General features: G+C 43.8%; 3 protein-coding genes across 3 annotated transcripts; 1 reads left to right on the plus strand and 2 right to left on the minus strand.

The window, feature by feature from the left end:
• Nucleotides 1-16,546: 16,546 nt before the first annotated feature.
• LOC112903166 lies at nt 16,547-17,944 on the minus strand. Its single transcript, XM_025972384.1, has one exon. The coding sequence runs from the start codon at nt 17,651-17,653 to the stop codon at nt 16,799-16,801; it is 855 nt and encodes a 284-aa protein (XP_025828169.1). The 5' UTR covers nt 17,654-17,944; the 3' UTR covers nt 16,547-16,798.
• Nucleotides 17,945-22,477: 4,533 nt separating this feature from the next.
• LOC112903004 (tropinone reductase homolog At5g06060-like) lies at nt 22,478-23,521 on the plus strand. Its single transcript, XM_025972209.1, has 2 exons — nt 22,478-22,648; nt 22,764-23,521. Exons 1-2 carry the CDS (start codon nt 22,482-22,484, stop codon nt 23,497-23,499), a joined length of 903 nt encoding a protein of 300 aa, XP_025827994.1. The 5' UTR covers nt 22,478-22,481; the 3' UTR covers nt 23,500-23,521.
• A 120-nt stretch (nt 23,522-23,641) lies between these two features.
• Nucleotides 23,642-26,517, minus strand: LOC112903000 (methylsterol monooxygenase 2-2-like). Its single transcript, XM_025972206.1, has 7 exons — nt 26,372-26,517; nt 26,135-26,272; nt 24,867-25,012; nt 24,634-24,753; nt 24,316-24,528; nt 24,098-24,178; nt 23,642-23,993 (listed from the first exon to the last, which is right to left on the minus strand). Exons 1-7 carry the CDS (start codon nt 26,399-26,401, stop codon nt 23,918-23,920), a joined length of 804 nt encoding a protein of 267 aa, XP_025827991.1. The 5' UTR covers nt 26,402-26,517; the 3' UTR covers nt 23,642-23,917.
• Nucleotides 26,518-26,711: the final 194 nt, after the last annotated feature.

Consider the following 26,711-nt stretch of genomic DNA (forward strand, 5'->3'; position numbering starts at 1 on the left):
GACTCGGATGAGTGCAGCTTCGTCCGTCAGCTCCTCTACGGACATGCGAGATGGATCTTTAGCGCCCTTGTACTCGAATCCAAGTATATGGTGTTGCTGGATTGACTGGACTCGACGCTTGAAGAAGGAAAACATTACGGATGCGCCGGTCACTCCATTTCCTTATGAGCTGCTATGTCTAGCAACTCATCGACTTGATCCATGTCCCCCCGGGAAGTTCGATATTCCACTCCGGCCTTACAATAGGTGGTTTATTTGACTTTTCTAGGAGTTGGGGGGCATGATTTTCGATGTAGAACCAATGATTTTTCCACCCGGGAATGTTGGAGGGAAATTTGTACGAAAGGTACTTGTCGCCGGCTTGTTGTCTAAGTTGGATACCGGCGCCCCCTACAACAGATGGATTTTTGGAGGTGGGTTGTGGTTTTACTCGGAAAAGGAAGCGGAAAAGATCCCAATGGGGTTCGATTCCGAGGAAGGCTTCACAGAAATGGATAAAGATTGCGATATGGCAAATGGAATTCGGGTTGAGATGATGGAGCTCAAGCCCGTAGTAGTAAAGAAGGCCACGGAAAAAAGAGCAAGAGGGGAGGGCCAGTCCCCGTTCGGTAAAATGGTAAAATATGATAATTTGGTCTACATTTTCCATGGGGAAAGGTTCACGAAAAGAGGGGTGCCAGTTGACAAGATTCTTGTCTTGAAGCAATCCCTCGGAAACAAGTTTATTGAGGTCGTTAATGGAGCACTTACTGTGTGTCCACTCTCCAGACGGCGGCTGCGCCTCTTTCTTCTTCCCATCCTTCTCAGATTTCTTGGGCGCCATTTCCAGATTCGCTCACCACGAGTTGCTCAGGAGCTGCGGAGAAAGGGGCGGGGAGATTTGGGTGGATTGGATTTCTCCAAGAGGGAGAAGGCAGAGTGCGGCTCTATTTGGGGGATTTGAGAAGTTTTTGGCGGATTGCAGATTGGAAGCACAGTTTTTACTCAGCATTGCCGCGGGGTTGAATAACCAGCGGCTGGGTACAGTTTTATTGCTTTGAAGTTGAAGATTCATTTCAGGGAATATTCGAAAGTTGAGGGGTCATTTGGTGGATTGTTTTGATAAAATATTCGATTAATCATTTTTTCAGGGTTAACTGTCCCTAAAAAAAGGGTTTTTCAAATTTAAGATCTAACTTCCATCATTTGTACCATCACACCAGTTATTCACCATGTGGATATTTTTACACTGCATGCCATAATTTTTGGAGCCTTATTTCCAAACCTGAGAGATTTGGATTCAAGGCTCGGGGGCTACGAGATACGTGGCATTGACTACTTATTTTTTCAAATTTATTTGAAAAAGTAAGTAAGAAAGTTTCAAGACTAATGCGACCTTCAGCCTGATTCTCCAATTCAACCTAAGGCTCGGGGGCTACTCCATATGGAGTGCGATTTTTCAATCGCACATCATACCAAAGAAATAATTCAGGGCATGAGCACCTCATAGCTTCGATGCAGCCAAGTAAGTACTCGAAGAAAAACTTCAAGACGGAGCTTTAGGAGAAGCCGAAGATTACTTTGAAAGTACTCGATAAGCCTGCAGTACTCAGCTACGAAGAGCTCGGAGGCTTATCAGACCCGTGGCTACGGGGCTATGTACATAACGTAGTTTAAACAGGATTAAGAGATAAAGCCCGCCTTATCTCTTATTTAAGTTGTTTTCTACTCGTTTGAGTACGAAATAAAGCTAGTCGATACAGAAGGAATCTTTTCGAGATGTATTCTGGTACGATTCCTTAGCTAGTATTGACTAGATCCATGTAACCCTGACCTCCCGGATATATAAGGGGGGGCAGGGATCCCCTCAAAAGATCTTATTCTACACCCAAGTGAATACAAACCACCATACAAGACGTAGGGTATTACGCATGTCGCAGCCCGAATCTGTCTAAATCTTATGTTCCTTGCACCTTCGAGTTCCTGATCTCGGCGTCTCCTCATCTAAATTTACCACCTTGGGTATACCCTTCGGTGGGCAGCTGGTAAAACACCGACATATTTTTCCTGTACGAATAGCGCAGGGCGTGCTATCCTCCTAACCGATGGCTCCAAAGTCGTGGCACCATGTGCTATTCATACAATCCTGATGTGCTAATCTAAGAGGTCGTACGTGCTATCCCCCCGTACACGCAGCGTGCAACGCCACTATCAGCATGTACAGCCAAGCACCTTCTGTACACGCATGTACCGTCTACTACCATACCGTATCGGCATGTACCGGTCCGTACTTGCCACTGCTAGGGTATACGTGCGTTCCCTCGTATCAGGATTGTCTGGTAGCATACTCACGCAATGAGCTCCTCACATAGCATACCGTATGGTTAATGTTATAGTTGAAACAAACCAAAATCCTGCAATGAGATCATTTTGATCCTTGTATCGTCGGAAATTCAGGATCCGTGACTGTTGAAGATGTTAGGTGAATATCCGGTCAGTTTCCCAGAGAAATACTTATGAGTTCTTGATGGTTCCATGTCTTGTTGGCTTTGATCACACAGGACTGTATCTGAGTTCAGAAAGTTGATCGCATACCGCTTGATCACGTCTACTCGCAATGTAGCTAATCCAAACTTTGTGCTAGAGGATATGCAGAAAAATGCTAAGCGGAAGCGGAAATAGGACATCCGAGGACTCCACCTTAATTGTCTTGCCTGCAATTCCATAATTTGATTGTGTAGTCCACTATTACAGCTTGCTAATGAACGCGAGGGCGTGTCATGGCCACATGCTGTCATCAGTATCAAATATGTATTCATCCATTTCTTGGTTAGCTGGTTTATTCTTAACACTAAAGTATACAGTAGCACGTCCGGGTTTATGAAATAGCGCATCTGTATCTAGGAATAGCACGCTGTGGGGGCACGATTTCCCTACCATCTGATTTGTACAGCTAGCATTTTTTTGCACGTGTGATCAACTTTCTGAACTCATATACGAATTGCTTCATGAATTAACGCACAAAGAAATTATAATTAAAAAATTCTTTACGCTTCATCCTCTTTTTGATAAGGGATGGTGAGTGCCTCTTTACTTGTTTTGTAACACGCAAACTCCGATGAGGTCCACCTAAAATAAGCAATTAACAGAAAATCATTTAAGATAGCAATGTGAAAGTAGAAGCAATCAGAATTGACAAAAACAATAGCTTCAAACTCCTCCCTCAGACCTTCAGGATCATGTTCATCATCCACTCTGAAGTCAGTGTTTGGCACAAATTGTTCAAACTCAGGTGAGGTGACTTGTTCATCGTCCACTCTGAGGTCATCATCCACAGGATCATGTACATCACCCAGTATTGCCTTTGCTATTCGCCTCCAATAAAGATGTGTATCCTGCAAATTGAATCTGCCTTTGTCAAATTTAGAATGTGCAAATAGAGTCATGTGAAAAATCAATATGGAATCAAGCACTCACGTGACAAAAGGTTGGTTCGACACCTCTGCTGAGGAAATCAATGTACATTAGCATATACACACCACAGTCAGTATGGTTTTGCTGCAATGAAGCTCTTTTTATTTCTATATTCCAGGTGCTGGCATCCTCCATTGTAGGTTCGAGAATCTCCCCCACGTTGTATTATGTGTCAAACGGGTGCAATTGGGTCGTGGAGGGATGAAAATGGCCCGGGGTGAAAATGGCCAAAAATCATGCACTACAGCTCACGGAAGGCCAAAAATGGGTTGATGGGTGCCCGGAACAAAAATGGACAATTTTGGTGGAGACGGTTAGATACGGCACCCACATATGGAATCATGTTCAAATGAGTGCAAAGGAGCTGTGGAGGGACGAAAATGGCCCCGAGTGAAAATGGACAAAAATCGGTTTATAGCTCACGGAAGGTTAAAAACGGGTCGATGGGTGCCCGGAACAAAAACGGCCGATTTCGGTGGAAACAGTTAGAAACGGCACATGGCTGATCCTTGTGGAAATGGTTAGAAACAACACCGACAATGGTATCATGTTCAAAAGAGTGCGAACAGGTCATGCAGGGATGAAATTGGCCCCTCGTGAAAGTGGCTAAAAATCGTGTGTTAGCTCATGGAAGGCCAAAAACAGGCCGATGGGTGTCCAGAATGAAAACAGCCGATTTCGATGGAAATCGTAAGAAATGGCACCAACGCATGGTATCATGTTCAAACGGGTAGAAACAGGTTGTGGAGCAATGAAAACGGCTCCGGGTGAAAACGACTAAAAATCATGTGCTAAAACGGGGCTGATGGGCGCTCAGAACAAAAACGGCCAATTTCGGTTGAAATGGTTAGAAATGGCGCGCACACACACATGGAGTCATGTTTAACCGGGTGGGGGGATGAAAACGGCCCCGTGCGAAAATGATCAAAAATCGTGTGTTATAGCTCATGGGATGCCAAAAATGGACCGATGAGTGAATGGAACGAAAACGCCCAATTTTGACAAAAACGGTTAGAAATCGCACCCAGACACAGAATCATGTTCAAACGGGTGGAAACTGATCATGGAGGAATGAAAATGGCAACGCATGAAAACGCCCAAAAAATCATGTGTTTATAGCTCACGAAATGCCAAAAATGGACCGATGGGTGCTCGGAACGAAAAAGCCCGATTTTAGTGGAAACAGTTAGAAACGGCACCAACACATGGTATTATGTTCAAACAGGTGGAAATAGGATGTGGAGCCGATCAAAATGGCCCCGAGTGAAAACGGCTAAAAATCGTGTGCTATAGCTTGCGGAATGCCAAAAACATGCTGACGGGTGCTCGGAACGAAAATGAACGATTTTGGTGGAAACGGTTAGGGTGGTAACAGCTATAGCGCTCTCTTCACTGTCCAACTTGATCCTTACATATATTATTTAGCTCAAAATTGAATAAGATTAGAGCCCGGCCCTTTTAGGGCCCGACCCTTAGATTATCTAAGCTAAAATTTAGAACCCTTTTCCACCCCTAGAAATGGCACACAGACATGGCCTAATGTACAAATGGGTGGAAGCTGATCGTGGAGGGATGAAATGGCCAAAAAATCATGTATGCTCACAGTAGGTCAAAATCGGGTCGATGGGTGTGTGGAATGTGTTGAATTGATCTCCCAGAGACCCACTCGGACCCCAACGGGCCCGATGGGCATCCTCTCACACGCGCCCTAATCAGGGCGCGCCAGCCCGTTCTTGGCTGGTGGGCCCCCGCCGCACTGCGCTATAAAGAGAAGGTGGGGGCCAGCAGCACACGACACGAGGTTCACCGTGCCGCCGCCACTCCACCGATAGACTAAAACCCTAGCCGATCTAGAGCAAGCACAGGAGCGGCGGGAAGACTCACCGCCGCCTTCATCAACGATGCCACATCATCCCCGCATTTTCCCGTGGCGACCCGAAGGACACCGAGACCTACACTGAGTCTCGACTACCTCAAGCATCACCGCCACCCGAGACGATGGCGGGTCCCTCTGCTGCTCCCGCAATGCAGGGCCACGACGGTATGACCCCAGTGCCCCTTCTGCTCACTCACTCACGTTATCTCGACTTGTTTAGATCCACACAACATCACCCGATCCTATCACACGGTAGTCGATCCACGGATATAAGTAGTCGATCCGCCGCTATAACAATGGTATCAGATGCCTAATCCTACTCGCGTTGATTAGAGATTGGGAAGATCACAGAAACCCAAAGAAACCCACAGAATAGATCCCACGGAAACCCTAACCCTAGCTAAACAGAAAAGGGGACGATGGTAAAGGGGAGGACTTACCTCTTCTCTCCTTGCGCCGTCCACCGTCGATGTGTTCGGGATGCTCGCACGTCGACCCGACCTCGCGAGGCCATGGGCCGAGCGCGGACAGAGGCCGCGTGAGCCACCGCCGTGCCGCTTGCCGCGCGCCGGATCTGGGCACCACGGTGATGCCGCTCGACGGCGGCGCGCTCACCTTGCGGTGGACGCGCGAGCCGGCGAGGGGGCTCACCGTGGCACCGCGCACCGCCTAACGCCACCGGTCTCGCTCGCTCGGGATGAGGAAGACGGAGGCGCTGGGAGAGGAAATGAGCTAGGGTTACCGCGAGCCGTCGCCGCTGGGGGTTTTTGTTCGGCCGAAACGCACGCGCGACCGTCGATCTTTGCTCAACGGCTGAGATCGACCCGTGCCCTATCGGGCTTCTTACGGCCCAGACGGGATGAGGAATTGGCGGCCCAGGCCCAGGTTGCCTCGCGCGCTGCCGTGAGCGCACGGGCGGGAAAGAAGGTAGGCCCTTAACGTGCCGCTGCCACGGGCCGCCGCCCGCGTGCGGGCCAGACTTGCCGCTGGGCCGCCGTGCACAAAAAAGGCCGGGCGGGCTGGATTCCAGGGAAGCACAGTGCCTTGTTTTTCCTTTTTTTCAGAAGCCCTTCTTCAATAGAATTTCAATGAATTTGATGTATTTCAAATTAAAATTCTATTGAACGTTGATGCAATGCTTCTAAAAGATAAAATTAGACATAAGTTTTGATAGAATTTAATTTTTTTCCACTGCAAAGATTAAATAGATTAATTTTCTAAATGATTGCTTGTCTTGTTATTTAAATTTGAACTGACGGGAGAATTTAAAATTTCAAGACAAATAGATTATTTCGAATTGTAATATTGTTATTTTCTGACCAACGTTGACAATGATGATATTGCAATTATTATGCTATTATCTTTTTGATAGATATTTTTCATGTATTAATTCTAATTCTGCCCAGCGGTGTTTTAGACTTAATACAAAAAGTTATTGCATGTTTCAAATTCTAACCAACGTTGATTTTAAAATATGCAACAATATATTCGAATTTGTTTTAATGTTCTCACCACTCATGAATATTTTTCAGGAGGATTATCAATGATGTTTTCCATCAATGATATTCTTGTCTTAAAGGGAGAAAATTGCCATGAATGGTACAGAAAACTAGACCTGTATTTCATTATGGGTGAATAGGATTGGGTCCTAGCTACACCAATCCCCACAGAGCCTATGATTCCTGTGAGGGAGGACACAGACACAGATGCTTCTTGGAAGCAAACAGAGCTTTCTTATAAGAAAGCAAAAGCAGATTATGAGAAGTTTTATGCTAAATGGTTCCCTGCCAACAAGAAATGCTTGGCAGTGGTAAAAATACTATTGAGCCTGCAATTATGGGCTCAATACTTGTGCCATTGTCACAGAGTATCTTGAGAAGTTAAAGAACCAATACACTGGTTCTTCAAAGACTTATCCTACCCAGTTGATCAAACAACTGGTTTCAGAAGATACAATGGAGGTGGCATCAGAGAGCACATCCATCGTATGGTCAACCAGAACAACAAGCTTAAATCATTGGATCTTGCCTTCAAGGAGGATCACATTGTCCATTTGGTTTTTGCCTCATTGCCTAAAGAGTTTGATACTTTTGTTGTCAACTATAACACCCAACCACACACTTGGGATGTAGAAAAGATCACTGCGATGTGTGTCCAGGAGGAGGAAAAGATAAAGTCCGCCAACAGCGGATCTCTCAACTATGTGAAGAGGAAAAGGAATGCCAACTTCAAAGGCAATTTTTCTTCTTCCTCCTCTAAAGGAAAAGGTTCTCATCAGCTTCAACACAGACCTCAAGAAGGACAGGTTCTAGTAGAGAAGGACCAGTGTCTCTACTGCAAAGAAAGGGGATATTACAAGAAAAACTGTCACAAATACTTAAAGATGATCATGGAAAAGAAAGGTGAGAACATTATTTTGTTTGTAAATGAATCCGTACATAGATTATTCCAAAACCACTTGTTGGATTGATTCAGGAGCAACTATTCATGTTACAAATTCATTGCAGGGATTCCGTTCGACGAGAACCACTCAAAGAAGCGAAAGGCAAATTAAAGTTGCCAACGGAGCCCAGGCCGATGTTGAAGCAGTGAGTGTTGTTCAATTCGAACTCGACACTGGCTTCATCATGATTCTTAGAAATGTTTTATATGTACCTTCTTTACAAAGGAACTTAATTAGTGTGTCTTGCCTGGACAAAGATGGTTATACCTATTTTTTTTTGGCGATGGCAGGTGTTTAATAGAATGTAATGAAACAGTTATTTCCATTGCATTCAGAAGAAATGATCTTTATTTGATATCATGGTGTGAAAGTGTGAATTCCGTATGCGATAACAATGCGAATGTATTCTCGTCTACACTCGCGAATAGAAAACGAAAAAGAACTCATGATGCGTCGTCGAAATTATGGCATTGTCATTTAGGCCATATTTCGAGGAAAAGAATAGAAAGATTAGTTAAAATGAGATTCTTTCTCCATTAGAGTTCTTTGACTTAGAACAATGCATTGAATGCATAAAAGGAAAATTTGTCAAGAAAATAAAGAAAAATACCAAAAAGGAGCACAGGTGTATTAGAGATAATTCACACAGACATCTGTGGTCCATTCAATGTAAAAAGTGTGGATGGTTATGACTCGTTCATAACATTCACAGATGATTATTCCCGCTATGGATACATTTACCCGATTAAAGAAAGATCTGAAGTTTTGGATAAATTTAAAATTTTCAGGGCTGAAGTAGAAAATCAACATGATTTAAAGATTAAAGTCGTAAGATCCGATTGTGGAGGGGAATACTACAGTCGACATACCCCATATGGCCCAGTTTCAGTACCTTTTGCAAAGTTCCTGATGGAGCAAGGCATAGTTGCCCAGTACTCAATGCCGGGCGAACCTCAGCAGAGCGGAGTGGCTGAAAGACGTAATCGTACCTTGATGGATATGGTGCGAAGCATGATCAGCTATTCTACATTGCCAGTGAGTTTATGGATGGAGGCTTTGAAAACCACCATTCATATTCTCAACAGAGTTCCCAGTAAATCGGTGCCGAAAACACCGTATGAGATGTGGACAGGAAGAGTACCCTCAGTGAATCACCTGCAGGTGTGGGCGAGTCCTACTGAGGCAAAAGTATTTAACCCGACTATTGCGAAACTAAATCCCAAAATAGTATCTTGCCATTTCATTGGCTATCCAGAAAAGTCAAAGGGTTTTCATTTCTACTGCCCAGACAGATTCACAAAATTTGTAGAAACGAGACACGCAGTCTGCCTTGAAGATGAAATGATCCGGGGGAGCAGGTCAGTTAAGAAGATTGATCTTGAGGCGAAGCGGGTGTATACACCCAATCCTGTGATCCAAGAACCTTTCTTCTCGCTGCCCGCCATAACTGCACTGCCAGTGCAAGTCACTGCGATGCCAACACCTGCAGTAGCTCCTCCTCTGGTTACAATGAATGAGGATGTGGAACCTATCCATCAGGCTTTTGAAGAACCTGTTGCCACACAAGAAGGGGAGCAATAGCAGCCCCAAATAGATGAGGCACCGCAGGCTCAGGCCTATGGGAGACCTCAAAGAACAAGAAAGTCCACTATTCTTGATGACTATGAAGTCTATAATAGCGAAGAAGTTCAAATGGAGGATGATCCCACCTCATTTGAAGAAGCCATGAGAAGTGAATATTCATCCAAATGGCTTGATGCCATGGAAGATGAAATCAAATCGATGAGTACCAACGAAGTTTGGGACTTAGAGGAAATTCCTAAAGGAGCCAAGACAGTAGGCTGCAAATGGGTCTACAAAACCAAATATGACTCCCAAGGGAATATAGATAAACTTAAAGCACGACTCGTGGCAAAAGGATACACAGAAAGAGAAGGGATTGATTACAATGAGATTTTTTCTCCAGTCTTATGTAAAGATTCCTTCAGAATTATAATGGCCCTTGTGGCTCATTATGATCTAGAACTACATCAGATGGATGTGAAGACATCATTCCTAAATGGAGATCTGGATGAAACCGTCTATATGGCACAGCCGAAAGGTTTTGTCATGAAAGGTAAAGAAAAGTTGAGGTGCCGTCTAAAGAAATCAATTTATAGGCTAAAGCAAGCTTCAAGACAGTGGTACTTGAAGTTTGATAAAACAATAAAAGAGTTCGAGTTTAAAGAAAATGTTGAGAACAATTACGTTTACGCAAAGTTCAAGAATGAGAAGTATATCTTTCTAATCCTGTATGTGGATGACATCCTACTGGCAAGTAGTGATGTCAATCTGCTACTAGAAACAAAAAGGTTCTTGTCCTCACATTTTGAGATGAAAGACCTTGGTGAAGAGAGATTCGTTTTAGGAATCGAATTTCATCGAGACAGAGTGAAAGGGGTATTAGGACTGTCTCAAAAGACATATATAGAAAAGGTTCTAAAGAAATTCAATATGCATAAATGCAGTGCCTCACCTGCACCTATAGTTAAGGGCGACAGATATGGGGAATTTCAATATCCCAAGAATCAATATGAAATTGATCAGATGAAGATGGTACCATATGCTTCAGTTGTGGGAAGCTTACAGTATGCACAAGTGTGCACACGCCCTGATATAGCTTATGTTATCAGATTGCTTGGCAGATTCCAGAGTAATCCAGGACCAGAACATTGGAAATTGGTAAAGAAAGTTCTGCGCTATTTGGAAGGAACAAAAGGCCTCATGTTGACATACAGAAAAATAGAATCTCTGCGTATCGTAGGATATTCAGACTCTGATTATGCAGGAGATGACAGAAAATCCACGTCTGGATATGTGTTCACCCTCGCCAGAGGAGCAATATCGTGGAAGAGTTGCAAACAAACCGTCACTACATCGTCCATAATGTATGCTGAGTTTGTTGCATGTTATGAGGCTACGGGGTAGGTGAACTGGCTTAAAAAGTTCATACCCGGTCTGAAAATGGTTGATGATATATCTAGACCACTAAAGTTGTACTGCGACAATGAGCCCGCAGTAATGTATGCACACAACAACAAGACAAGTGGTGCTGCCAAACACATTGACATAAAGTATTATGTTGTGAAAGATAAAGTCCGAGATCAGATTATAAATCTCGAGTATATAAGCACAGTAAAGATGCTTGCGGATCTGTTAACGAAAGGCTTACCACCCAGCGTGTTCAAGAAACACGTAGCCGGCATGGGGCTAAGGGATAGCCTGTGATCTTCGGACTATAAGGGCCCAAAAGTTTAAAGAATCTATTTCTGAATGGAGGCGTGTATTGTAGCTGTTAAGTCTATCAGCAGATGACCGTGACGATGAGGCATGCTCTATGCACAAATCTATGATGAAATGAGAAAAAGTAAATGGAAAGGAAAAGAAAAGTACAGACTGAGATCAAGGGGAGACTGTTGAATTGATCTCCCAGAGACCCACTCGGACCCCAACGGGCCTGAAGCGCCTCCTCTCACACGCGCCCTGATTGGGGGCACGCCAGCCCGTTCTTAGCTGGTGGGCTCCCGCCGCACTGCGCTATAAAGAGAAGGTGGGGGCCAGCGGCACACAACACGAGGTTCACCGCGCCGCCGCCACTCCACCGACAGACTAAAACCCTAGCCGATCTAGAGCAAGCGTAGGAGCGGCGGGAAGACTCACCCCGCCTTCATCAATGACGCCACATCGTCCCCGCATTTTCCCGTGGCGACCCGAAGGATGCCGAGACCTACACCGAGTCTCGACTACCTCAAGCATCACTGCCACCCGAGACGATGGCGGGTCCCTCTGCTGCTCCCGCAATGCAGGGCCACGACGGTATGACCCCAGTGCCCCTTCTGCTCACTCACTCACGTTATCTCGACTTGTTTAGATCCACACGACATCACCCGATCCTATCACGCGGTAGTCTATCCACGGATATAAGTAGTCGATCCACCGCTCTAACAGAATGAAATGGCCGGTTTCGGTGGAAATGACTAGAAATGGCACCCCCACATAGTATCATGTGTCAAACGGGTGCAATTGGATCGTGGAGTGATGAAAATGATCTCGGGTGAAAACGGCAAAAAAATCATGTACTATGTATTGCTCATGGAAGGCCAAAAACGGGCTCATGGGTGGCTGGAATAAAAACGGACGGTTTCGGTGCAAACGGTTAGAAATGGCATCATATTCAAACAGGTACAAAAGAATCATGGAGGGATGAAAACGGCCCCAAGTGAAAATGGTTAAAAATCGTGTTATAGCTCACAGAAGGCCAAAAACGGGCCGATAGATGCCCGAAACGAAAAAGGCCGATATCCGATGGAAATGGTTAGAAATGGAACCACCACATGGTATCATGTTTAAACCTGTGGAAACAAATTGTGGGGGAATGAAAACGGCTCCGAGTGAAAACTGCCAAAAATCATGTGCGATAGCTCATAGAAGGATAAAAATGGTGCCGATTGGTGCATGGAACAAAAACGCCCGATTTCGATGGAAACTGTTAGAAATCGCACCCAGACACAGAATCATGTTCAAACGGGTGGAAACTGGTCGTGGAGGGATGAAAACGGCCCCGGGTGAAAACGGTCAAAATTCATGTGTTATAGCTTGTGGAAGGCTAAAAATGATTTTTATCAAATTCCCAACAACATAATTTCTAACAAACTCATTCCCACAGTTATGGTAGCTAGTTATCCATATATAATAAAAACTATTAGCAACTCGTAAGTAAAGTGTTGGGAAATGTTATAAACCTTAGTGTGTAGTAAGTTATTGCCAGCATCGTGACATGTTCGACGTGTTCACAAAAACCAGTGAATGCCCCATCACAGTTATTAGATAGGTACCCATTTTTCAAAAAAAAAACATATATAAGAAAACTTACAAAAAACTGGTCCTAAACATAACCGATGAAAAATAGGTCCTTGGAATACTCATACATATAGAGATTTGTATAAGGCATATATATATACATATATATATATAGATATATGCATTAGCTTAATAACAGTTGAATTCAGTGCAAGATAATCGTGCATGGTTAATAATGGCCAATGGATATTGCACCTGCAACAATCAAGCCACATGCATGCTGGACTTGGGCGTAAATATTCTCTGCATGCATGCAACAACAGTGCAGGAATCTGATATGCGTGCAGTAGCACAGTGTTTTGAATTATTCTATGGCAGCATCAATTAGCTCAGATGCATGCAGCAGTGGAGTGTAGTACGTATACATATGTGGCTGCAGTGGCATATATATATACTGTATTTATTATTATGAGACAATTAATATAATGAGCTGCTAGCTTGCTTTTGGAATTCATTGCAGGTACTCTTTCAGTTCAGTACGACTACGTACCCACACGACAAGCAAGCTAAGGCAATAAGGTATAGTTCCTACACTTCATTCTTTTAGCACAACATACACACACACACACACATAGTGATATTCAATGTATGTTTTATACTTATTTCACTACATAGCTAGCCAAAAAATATCGATCTATAAGGATATAGGAATATTATAAGGATATAGGAATATCCCACTACGTCTGTATATATATGGACATATTTTTCTGATAACCTTAATATATGTTTTGGGCACAACACCTATAATGAGAACACGACGTTAACTAGCTCTACTGGTCCGAACCATTATCTGCACGCCCACATGACCTGTCACACCTTACCCTTTCTCTTCCTCCGCCCGACACTTCATGCCCTCTATAGCGCAACCCCTGTCCCTTCTTATGGCCCCTCTACTCAAGCTGTTGGTGTCTCCACCCGGGTCGCTGTAGCCCACCCTATTGTTGCTAATCACTTTCAGTGTGCCCATAGCCAGTGGATATATCTTGTTACTCCATCCATCATCAATAATTTAGAAGTTAAGAAAGCAAAGAATTTTGAATCGAATTATTTTAAAAATCAATTTCTTGGTAAAAAAGAATATTCACCCAATGGTGAGTAATCAAAGCAAAAGATTTATGTGAGAGTAGAAGCTTCAAAATGTGGATTATGAATACTGGTAGGAGATTATAATCTTTTCCCGTTGAGATAGAAAATTCATCGTTATTAATTTGCAATTTTTTCCTCCGCTAGTTAAAAAAGTTTATAATTGCCTGACCCTTCACTGTCTCCTCCTCCATCAATCGTTCCTTAAAAGTAGGAATGTAAACGGATCGGATATAGACGGATAACACCAATATTGTATTTGTTTTCATATTTTCTATCGGATTCGGATGTGAACACGGATAGCCTCGAATACAAATACAAATACAAATTCATATTGCTTCGGTTACGAATACGAATAGATATGTATCGAATATGGAGTCAACCGGATGTGGATAATATCGGATACGGATATTTATTCGGATATCTAGTCTTCGGATATCTAGTAAAGATAATATTTATTCATATCACACGTGTTGTAACATTCAAACATCCTAGGAGTTCAAATTTTAATTAAATTATGCTTAACAAAGCAAATTAACAAATCATCACATGACATTTATAACTTATTACTAGACTACAAATAAATAGATTCACCTCCTATAGAGTACCAATAGGTAGATTATATTTTTTAAAAAAATTGGTACTAATTTTATATTTTTCTAACTTGAAATGAATTAGTTATGAATTTATAGAGATTAAATTAGATTTTTATTAATGTATATATTTGATATAATGCAACTATCCTAATCTAGTATCCGACTTAACTATCCAGATTATCAAACCGGACATCTGACATCCGACGGATATTACCTGTATTATATCTGAATCCGATATTCGGATAAATTATCCAAATTCGTATCCGATATCCGAGAAAATATCCGGATATGCAAAAATGATATTTGAATCACTATCCGACTTCTTTAGGTCGGCCGGTCGGTCGGTCGATCGGTCAAAAAATATTCATACCATTTACACCCCTACTTAAAAGGATGTAGCTCGCACAATCTCCTCCAACCCTTGCCCGACAGTGTTCCTCCACTACCCCAGGCAATGGTGCCTCCCTCTCATCGCTATCTCATCGACCTCTACAGAACCTCCACCACAAAACCCTAATCCAAATGGTGACTGCCAACGATGATGCTAGATGGCTAAACCTCGCACGGAGGAAGTATAGCTTGCATCCAGTGGTCAACATGCCGCATGCTGACAAGGGATGCTTCGAAAAAGTTATTGCTAGAGGGTAACCTGTAAAGGTGATTATTCCCAACAAGACTTCTAACATATCCTAACAGTTTTTCTTTTACAATGGCCAACGGTTTTTAGTATACTTGTATGACTATCTATCATAACTGTGGGGAATAATAAGCTTGTTAAGAATTGTGTTGTTGGTGATTTAATAAAACCATTTGCAAAGATGCAAATATACTAGAAATATTTTCAAGCACTTGAGGAAAAATAATAAAAGACACCAAAACTGTTGGCTACTCATACAAAATTGTCGGGAAATATAATATATCTAGTATTGATTGCGTGCTTTTAATAATAATATGGATACTGTGAATTTTTGTCTGACTAGTAATTCATGTTTTTCTAAAAACCAGATCAACCAGCATTACAGCATCCCATCAACCAGCTCGCTGATATGTCTGATGTCTCAATGTAAATTTAGCAGTCACAAAAGTTTATTTGCTTAGATTTAAGGGAATTGGAACCAGGAAACTGATAGGTATCAAACGTGTTGCTATGGTAGAAGGAAATTGGGAAAGAAAAGAAGCAAGTGTATAGCTTGCATTTCTTTTCTAAGAGCCATGAAAGGAACTACAACATGCTCCCTCTCTCCCTAGAATAAAGTCATTCTGTGATTCAAAACTTGTACCATAATTCTTGTCATTGTTACCCCCTTTGAGTACGTGTATGTGCATGCAACAGTGAATTAGCGTAGATGTAGCCAGTACATAGGTGCAAGCAAGTCATTTGATACTTTTACCAATCTGTTTTAGTTTTTCTAGAGTGACTTTGTTTTATAGAGGGAGTATATATGTATGTAAAGAGGCTGGGAAGGGTTGAGAGATGTACACAAATAATTATTTAATTTAGTACTCAATGTGTACCTGGAATTATAATTTGATATGATATAATAATAAATTTATATGGGAATGAGCTGCATTTGCCCCCCACATGATGAGTATTGGAAGTATATAGGAAAACAACAGATGACCATTCCGTCGGTTCGTCCTCTCTACTGTCTGCTTGTGATCTTGATTATTAGCTCAAGCAAGCCGACCTAACCTTCTAATCAAGATTGTATTCGCACAATAATATGAAGGTATATATATATATATATATATATATATATATATATATATATATGTAAACGTAAATAACTTTTTTTGATTTGGACTTCGATGAAATGCCTTAGCTTGGGAAATGGGGAGCTTATTTATTTATATAAACGGCTATCTGCATCAAGTTCCAGATACATGCATTAACCAAAACTGATTCCAGGGATAAAACTGTAGCAAAAAAGTTCGTGGTGAACAAACCAAAAATAGAATGAAAATAAGAAATAAACAAGCTAGTGAGGAAAACGTTCGAGTCAATACAAGTTCTCCATGCTGAAGGGTACGCATGCTAGAGGCACAATAGGAAGCATAAGTTGATCAAAGGATCTAAAAACAACAGCAATAGAAGAATATTTTATGGGCTATGTATTATTAGTTGTCAATTTAACAAGGAAAATAAAGAAGAACATCTCCAACATGTGTATATCTTGCTTGGTTGACAATAATTGCTTATGCATTAAAACAAGAACAATAGTTGAGATTGAAAGAGAGAAGTCTTTGTCTCAAATAGCTCTTTGGCCAAAAATGTACGATCTGATAGCACAAGAAAGGAAATGGGGAAAAAGAGGAGAGAAAATTAACAGGACCGGGGAATGAAGCAATCAACAATCCAGCAGTGGTACGGTAGTGATAAATTCAAAAGACCAAACAAATTGATCTCCTTTAATTTGCACGCACAAGTATGTACTAGCTCTCTGTGTATCATGTAACTTTTGGAGTGGTCCCAAGCCTTAGCTCTAGATCTACTTCGTGTTGATCAACAAGAGGGGAACCAGACTTAGGGCTTGGGATTGTTGTTTGTGGTACCTTTGCATAATGATCAAGTCCTTGTAACGCCTGTGATGATTCACATCCTGTGACCTCAGTAGCCGCCGCCAATGGCTGCACAAAGATCAGAAGTGCCGCCGCCGAGGGATGATTCAAACGTCTCCTCTTTGTCGTCCTTGCTGACTCCTCGCGGTCGCTATCATCACGATCGCACTGATCTATGGCCTGACGGTCTTCTCTCATCTCCATGGAGGCTGGCATCGACATGAGGAGCTTGTTCTTGCTCTCCTTGATAATGGTTGATAAGTAGGAAGTAGGAGTAGTAGTGGTGTCCTGCGCATCCCCTTTGGCTGCTGAGCCGGCAGTAGTACCTGCCGCAGTAGTCGCCGTCGTGGTGCTAGGGTTAGAGGCCGCCCTGTACAGGAGAGCCCCTTGCTGTGGCAGATCATTGGGGGCGTGCACGTCTTCGGGGGACGAGCCCCCTTGCCGAAGAAGAGCTCGGTCACGGCGGTGGACGTTCATGTGGCCACCGAGCGCCTGCGCCGACCGGAACTCGCGCTGGCAGAAGGTGCACGAGTAGGAGCGCGGCGGCCACACGCAGCCGCCGAGGTGCGCCGCCGCATCGCGCGCAAAAGCCTTCTCCTCCCACGACGGCTCGCTGCCGGCCGCCGCCGCCTCCGCCCAACCAGGGATGGGGCTCGCGGTGCTGCTGCTGCTGCTGCCGCTTCTCCTTGCTCCCCAGATGCCCCAGTACTTGCCTATTTGATCCATGGCGGTAGAGGAGTTCATGGGCGCGCTAGCTGCTGGTGATTGAGCAATATATCTGTTTGTTACTGCAAGCTTGCAATCAAGGCATGCAACTAGTAGATCACAGACCAAGAAGATGGCATATTGGCATGCGGGTATGTATTGCGATGCTATATATGTGCAAGAATCAACAAAGCAAATCGGAACTGGAATAGTGAAGAAGAAAAGGGAAAGAAGGAAGCGAAGAGAGAGAGGATGGTATCACGCTGGGGAGGGATTGGAGATGGGTAATTTGTATGATTAGATGACTAGTCCTCTCTCAAGGCCTGCTGTTTAGGTTTTGGTGGGTGAGTGTGCCATTTTGTTTTCTTCTATCTCTGATTTCAGTTCAGATGTAAAGTAATGGATAATATATAATTGGTGCACACACAGTGGTGCTGCTGTCTTTGCTAGCGTAGTTTGTGTACCCTAGCTAGTAGCTATCTTTAATTTGTCATCGCTGTTAAGCTATAGGCATCTTATTACTCAGTAGGTAATTTATTTGTTCTGTGTACCTAGCAGTGAAGTATGGTCGAGAGTTGTTTTTTATTGGACAGACAAGACATTTTTATATATACATGCATGGAATGAGCTTTGTTCCTTCTTCAAATCAAATTAAACAAAGCTTTTGGAATGTTTATATTCTAGCAACCACTTGGTAATGAATTGATCAGATGCTGCGTGCGCAGCTTGCCGATCCTATCTGCAGGCTAGTCCTCCATGTTAATACATTAATGGCGTTTCGACTTTTTTTATCATTTGGTGTATGCGTATTGTAAGAATACGGAGAAGAATAATGACATACTAATTCTAGAGGAGTGGGTCCTAGACATGGGGTCCTTGGAAAACTGAGCTGATGACATATATTAATAACAACATTATATTAAAGAAGCCACCCACGCGTAAGACTCAACCCGGTGGGCAGGCTCCATCAAAGAACCCAATTCGCGGACCTACGCCCGCAGAAAAAACGCGGACCTCACACAGATCAGATTGATGGGCTCCATCGATTAGCGCTTGGAGAATTCAACCGGATTCCAGCATATGCATTCGATCTGTGTTTGACTAAGAGTTGAAGCCTCCGGCAAAAAAAATTTCAGCGTATCACAGATATTCTCCATCATTTATTTGCAGATCGATCAATCACACACATAAACACAAGTATCACTGGTGGAGGAGGTAACCAAGATGCATGCACACATCACTGATGTAACATGTGGAATGATTGTGTCAATTAATCATCTAATGCTCCATCTCTGACAGAAACTAGCTAGTTTCAGTTCATTATGCATATCCAATCATGCCCCTGCTTATTAGCTAATTTCTAGGAGGAGAATCTCGATAACTTCATCATATATGCATCAGAGGCCATGCATATATATATATATATACACCAATTAAATTTAGCATCTTGATGTGCATTCATCCATATATAATATATAGGGTCATATTTTAGTGAAATTTAAGTGCATAAATGTTTAGTTGCACACTTATGTGTGTTCTCCAAGCTCTCAGGGATGGTAGACCAGCAGGGGTGTCTTCTGAAAAGTTAATAAGATCTTGAGAATTGGCCTGCTGTCTAGTTTGGTAAAAGATGACTGGCGAGTGCGTGAGACTTGCACTACTCAACCACCGGTAGTACGCACGATGGCCGGCTTTATTTAATAATTTGAGGGAATCAGTAGGGAGACCCCTACCTATTTTTTTTTGATTTATCTAATTTGTTGCTTGGAGTAGTGTACTGATTATTGCATTGGTGTCCTTCTTCCTTAATTCTCTTCCTAGCTAGGGTTGCTAATACAGTAATGATCAGATCAGTCACCATGCACTTAATAAATAATTAGTACGTAGATGCTTGAAGGACTGCTAATACTCTAAGCTAGTGGAGCAGCTAGCTAGTCGCTGGCCGGCCGGGGTTATGCGCGTATAATAAAGCTGACGCTTGTGCGACGTGTGTTTGTCACTTTGCCCTGCTGGCCGGATGCATCCACATGCATGTGACTGACTGATGACTACTAGCTAGCTAGCAAATAAACTTTTCAATTCGTCTCTTTGGACTCGCCACTTTGCCTGATCGATGGATCGATCTGCGTGTTCATCATCAGACACATTAGCATGCTAACAAGTTCCCTGCTAGCTGCTTGTCTAATAGAGTACTTACGTAGTTAAGTACAACCTCTGCTAGCTAATGTCTGTAGTTAATCTTGTCACCATGCCTGCAGTGAGGTCATCAGCTAGCACTTCGTACACATTATATTCGCTGTCAGATCAGCTAGCTGCCGTTCAGATCATGTACTGCAGGATGCTGTTCAATTCCTGTATGTCTCATTATATTGTTGCATGACGCATGCTGGATCTATCATACATGCGATCGAGCTGTAAGTACTGTATGTTTGTCGTATATATATACCTCTGCACGCAGTGCTTAGCTGCTTGCAAGTGTGTGCATGTGCATACAGTACATGCTTACACTGTAAATTTGTTTTGCCCCTATATATACATGCATGCATCCATGACTGCAGCTAGCATCTGCTGATCGACAGACAAATTTGCAGGCCCATGAGAATAATGGAGCATCGAAGCATATCATCAGATCCTTTTCGTTCTGCACCACTACTACCTAGCTAGCTAGTGTTATTTGAACTGGGATATTTGTTTGGATTATCGATCTGTACATGCATATAAATGTTCATCATCTGAGACTATGACAGATTGCTTCGTTCTTGTTGTGATGCTTGTTTCTTTCTTAATCGATCGATCAGAGTGCTGGTGGCTGGACATGGATCATATCACATGAGCCAGCCAGCAAAGATTCTTGCTTGCTTGTCTCATCCTCTATCACACACGCCACCCATCACCACCGTGTCGTCCTTAGCTTGTACGTAGCTCCTAGCATAACGACCCTACATGCATAGGCATATACGTACGTATACTCGACAGCACATGATGCATATACGTACTATGAAATGAAAGCTATACTTTACACTGGGACTGTGGAGTGGGAGATTATTGATTGTTCATGTTTATGTTCATGTTCATGTGAACAGCTCAGCGCAGGCGCAGCTGTACATGTACTTTAGGCGAGTGTGTAAAGCACAAGAATAATATGGCAGGCATTCTTTGACATGTTGAGCCTAAAATATAATAACCTTACCGAAGTTTAGTTGTCTACCCACAAACACTTGCCAATTTAGTCAAACTCTTGAGATAAACTCTGGCTGGGAATCAGCAAACATGCATCCTCTACACAATACAAAAGGGTCTGTCCCTATGATAAAGAGAAGCTAAAAAGACTACTAGACGGCTGCCTCCCCGCCTTGAGAAGAAGGAAGCATGCCTCAAACCCAGGTCTCCAAGCTGAAAGCGGGCTCCACCAACTAGCAGCCAGCGAGAGCACTTGCTCCATATGATAATGGGAAGCTACGGACGATCCAAATCAGAAAATATTGTATTTTTATTTTTATTTACTAGCAAATATGTCCGTACATTGCTACGGAAACTATATAAATATATTGATTAGCATATAAAATATATGTTATACATTATATTTATTTTATAATAATATAGCACATGTTTGTCGAGAACTTCGGTCTTTTTTCTATTATTACTCGCTAAGAGCTAACTCTAAGTGTTTTGTATCCTTAACCCAATGTACGGACCACCCGGGTTCCGATTAGAACTTCGATGGATGGATAAGAAATCATTGTATGTAATAGTAGAGATTACTAGGCAAATATGCATGTGCGTTGCTACAGACAAAGACTATATAAATATCGGATACGTATAGCTATAGTTGCATGTGCGTTAATTTGTAGAGATTTACGTGATCGGGTCGTGGACGGAGGGCTGATCCAACTCGCATACGGGATGGACTAAGATCCACATGTCAATGATAGAAGTTGGATCAAACCAAAAATTAAGATGGAAACGTCACGTATAAAATTTACTATTACATCGTATCATATCCATCTATCCATCTATCTATCTATCCACGCACAGCTATACCTGTACGTACATACATATATGCACCTAGCTAATTTGCTATATATACTGTTATATCGTACGTGCCTACAATAAATACAATACAATACAATCAATCAAAACATGGGCCATCGCTCGCTCCATCGGAAAATATCTCGATCGACCATCACATCACGTGCTTACAGTATATGTTTGAAAATATCAAGATGGGACGATGGGCGCTATGCTACTACCAGATCACTCTGACTGCCTGGCCCAGTGCCCAATACCAATATGCCTGCTGCTACTACCTTATCATGCAGTTGGTGCCCCACTCTCCCAGGCCGGCAGCAGGGCAACTTCTTAGTTTCTTGTCGTTAATATTATTTACTTTTATGGCATGTGAGAAATGAATAGCAATCAGTGATATGAAATCCTCGTGGAGCTAGGTGATGCATTCTATTTTGTTTACTACTTTTTCAAGCATAAAACTAACTGTTTAGGTCGAATTACTTATGTGAAAGGGGATTATTTAGAAATTGGCACACGAGAAATGAGAAACAACTGTAATTATCTTATCTTCATTGCACGGAACAACTTTAGTTTGAATGGTTCCTAGCATTCTGAACTTTAAGCGCGTTTTTTATCAGACATATCTTTTTCTAATATACATGCATGCATGGGAATACCCAACTTCTAAATCCTGACTCCGTCACTGACGAGGGTGAGCCGGTTAATTTGGCCGATGCAATGCAAGCTCCTGATGACGCAATCCACGACGTCAAATCCAAGGTTCCAATGTAAATTATGTACGGAGTGCCCGAAGGTTATTATCTACGGAGTATATATATAATTAATAATGGTCCATGGAATGTCTGCTACAGCTATATTATGCCAGCTGTGGCAGGAACCAGATCGATACATCCATCGATCACTCGCCCGAGTCCTCCGAACATTATTCATGGCGGCGGCAAAGGAATTACGGTGGAGCCTGGCCGGCAAGACGGCGCTTGTCACCGGAGGAACCAGAGGGATCGGGTACCAACCTGCCAACAACCTTATATATACTGTGTATATGTGTGTGTGTTTGGCATGCAGCGTATATAGATATACCTATATATCTCATGTCGATACATATAATATGTGACGGCAGGCTTGCGATCGTGGAGGAGCTGGCCGGCCTTGGCGCCAGGGTGCACACCTGCTCCCGCACCGCCGGCGACCTGGACGCATGCCGGCGCCGCTGGGCAGACAAGGGCTTCCTTGCCGACGCGATCACCGCCTCCGTCTGCGACGTGTCCTCGCAGCGCGACAGGGAGGGCCTCGTCGCCACGGTGCGCGACCTCTTCCACGGCCAGCTCCACATCCTCGTCAACAACGCCGGCCAGTCCCTCTACAAGGCGGCCGCGGACACCACGCCCGGCGACTACGCCCGCCTCATGGCCACCAACCTCGACTCCTGCTTCCACCTGACCCGCCTCGCCCACCCGCTCCTCCGGCGGTCATCAGACGGCGGCGGCGTGGTGGTGCACATGTCCTCCGTCGCCGCCTTCGTCGCGTACCCGGCGCTGTCCGCCTACTCGACCAGCAAGGGCGCCCTGCACCCGCTCACCAGGAGCCTCGCCGCCGAGTGGGCGCCGCATGGCGTGCGCGTCAACTGCGTGGCGCCGGGAGCCATCGACACCGGCATGTTCAGCGCCACGCTGCGCGACACCGGCAGGGCGCGGAGGCTCGCCGAGATGGAGATGGCGCGGGTGCCCATGCGCCGCTTGGGCTCGCCGCAGGAGGTGGCCGCGCTCGTCGCCTTCCTCTGCATGCCCGCCGCATCCTACATAACCGGCCAGGTCATCTGCATCGACGGCGGCCGCACCCTCGCCGCAAAGCTCTGATCTGATAGATGACTGCTGCTCCAGCCCGGAGGCGAGCTTTGCAGTCATCGATAGATCATGAGTTATTGCAAATATATAATTGAACTCGACGGCCAACAATGCAAATTAAAGCCCTGTCTCTCTGTCTGTTTATATATGCAGCTGATGAACAGGCTACAGTTTTTGCTTTATTTATCTGTTGTTCACATTATTAATTCATCATCTTGCTACTCCGATCCAAATGGTTCACGCCGTCCCAAGTATATATACATCCGATCCCGTCTAAGGGAACACAATGCAAACCCCCAGGATCTCATGATCAGAGCAAGCAAATTAAACATGGGGAGTCAAAGATCTCAACCGACCAATAGTACGATTATTGTACACAGTACGTGCTGCTCCTGTACGTCTTCGCTCGCTGGCAGCTCCCATGCATGATCTACATATTCTTCTTCCCTTCTTCCTTCTCCTCAATGGCCTTCACCTTGCGGTAATCCTTGTCCGTCCCAAACAACCTGCATGCAGGAACACAACCATTAAAAGGGCTAATTAAGGTATAGTAGTTCATAGCCTCTGCATGATGAAATAATGCCAATACATTTATGGGAAATAAACACACCAGTCCATGTAAACAAAAGTCGAGGCATAGTTCCCTGACTTGGTGTAGAGCACACGGTGATGGTAGTCATGGAAGTCCGAGCTATTATATTCACGATGAAATTCAGCAGTGTCAGTTAGTTCCAAAACTTCAACTAAATAAACGTACACTTACAATCCTTGTACCATATATGGTGGCCACTTTCAGGTCAACAACAATGCGCTAGCTAGCTTACTTACCCGCCATACAGTGGCAGGAAATTTGAGGGGCTCCATGGGAAGTGGTAGCCGCTGTGAGCTTCAACTGTCTCCAGTACCCTCAACACCATCCAAAGCCATAGGGTGAACAAATGAGGGCCAGTAAGAGCAGGGCCAACAACTGTGGCGAATCCCAGGAACAAAATTTCAGCAGGGTGGGCGTATTCAGAAGTTAACCCGAAGGGTGTAGCATATCTGCACGGATTTGCATTGCTAGCTGTGTCAATCATATATAGACCAGAAAAGGGATGCATGCATTGTGTAAATTAAAGATTGATCATCATAGATGTAGTGAAGTACTCGTGGTGGACGCTGTGGACATGCTTGTATAGCCATTTGGTGTGCAGCGCCCGGTGTCCCCAATAGAATACAAAATCCTCAAGTACGAAGTAGAATAGAACTTGAGATACAACAACCGTCCTGCGGAAAATACAGCTAGCATCTCAAACATTTTTCTTCCAGTTAAGCTAGATCTTTGCATAATAACGTGGGCTGAGTAAAAGGAGAAGGAAGGAAGTGAATCGATACCGTACCAGTGTGGCAGAGGAAGAGAGCTCCTAAGGCCCATGAATTTGAAGGCAGGGTAGGAGAAAATCATGACAGGCAAGTTCACACAGACATGGTAGAGAATGAGACGCAGGACACATCTGTTTTGATAAGCAGAGGTGTTGCTCTTCTTCTGCAAAGATGCACACATTTCTTTTTTGGTTAAGGTAACAAGATATAGCAGCAAGATAGGTATATAGCCGTATAGGTAGGTGCTCATTGAATTGCTTAAGCTCCGGCAGATAAAATATTGTATCACAAAAAAAAAGAGGGAGAGGGAAAAGATCATCAGCCACTTTTTACTTGAACTACACTAGAAACAGGGAACAAAATCCTTAGCAGGCAGGAGTGTTCTATTTCACAGGGGGATGCATGCATCGCATTCTAGAGAAAATTTAAAAGGAAGTAGGTAGCATATATGAAGAAGAAAATAGGCACAGCAATTATTGTTGCAAATTAAAGAGTCAATCCTGGGTGGGTGGCAGTCATTTTCTTAGGGAACAATGAGCTCAGTGGCAATTACTGTATTAGGGAAAGCAAAATTAGATTTGTGAAGAGCTGGCACAATAGAATATGTACTATTGCAAGGTGAGGAAGCAATAAAGCAGTGCCCAAGGTGGTGCCCTACCATAGTGCAGGCACAATTTTAAGATGGGCAAATTCTTGTCATACTTGCCTTCCTTTTGATTTGGATACTGTAGCAATAGCAGCGCAGCAGGATCGGAGCCAGAATGGTTGCGTGGGAGGATCAAGGAAGAAGAAAGCGAGAGTTTGCCTACTCTTGTTTTGGGCCATACTAGAAGCGAAAACAACAAGAAGCATCTGATCTATCGCTGTCATCATCTTTCCTAGCCCGTGCTTAATTAATTTGTGAGGATTGATCAATTACCACTATGGATGGGGAAGCAAAGCGGTTACCGAATCAATGACTGACTGACAGGTAAAAAGAAAAAAAAAACTAGTTAGTTGCCTGCCTCTCTCGACATTATCTCCAGTTGAATCTTATTGTCTGAGCTCAGTTCTTTTACAGCGCACAGTACTATCACTTAGTGGTATATGGTAAAAGACCTGTATTGTCCTATATACATTCTTACTGCATACTAGGTAATACAGTAGTATTTCCTTGACGGAGAAAAGGAAACATTCAGCACAAATTAAACATAGCAGCAGGGGTGAGTACTGATAATCGACGAATGAATTGAATCAGATCAGATAGATTGGCGTTGGCTGAAGAGGAATTAAACAGCAAATGTACCTGAATCTTGTACTTGGCGAAGAGTCCGAAGCGCTCGAAGAGGAGGGAGGGGAGGCCGGAGAGGAAGAAGACGGTCTCGTGGAGCAGGAAGGTGAAGAGGGTGGCGAGCTGGAACTCGGTGAAGTTGGCGATCAGGACCTGCATGCGACATACATTTTGGCCCCAGCGGAGATCGGACATGTATCAGAGGGAGAGATGATGCTGGAGAGTGAGACGACGGACGAAGAGAGAACGCACCTGCCAGGCAGACTCGAGGGCCGCCGCCATTGTAGGTCTCTCTCTCTCTCTCTCTCTCTCTCTCTCTCTCTCTCTCTCTCTCTCTCTCTCTCTCTCCCCCTCCCTCCCTCCCCTTCTGTGATGGGAGTGATGGTGTTGGTGGTCTCCTCTCCTCTCCTCTTCTTGTTGTGTTTAAGTTGTAGCTGTCTTGTGTTCCGCGTGCCACGGCCACTTGCCCCGCCGCCAACCACACGGAGGGAGACGGGAGGGATGGATGGTGGTACTGGTATGGTCTCTACCTAGATCCTGCGAGGAGAGGAGAATCCCTTCCTTTCCTATTCCTACGACGAGAGGTAACTGA

The sequence above is a fragment of the Panicum hallii genome, chromosome 8 (genome assembly GCF_002211085.1).
Source record: "Panicum hallii strain FIL2 chromosome 8, PHallii_v3.1, whole genome shotgun sequence".
Lineage (NCBI taxonomy): Eukaryota > Viridiplantae > Streptophyta > Magnoliopsida > Poales > Poaceae > Panicum > Panicum hallii.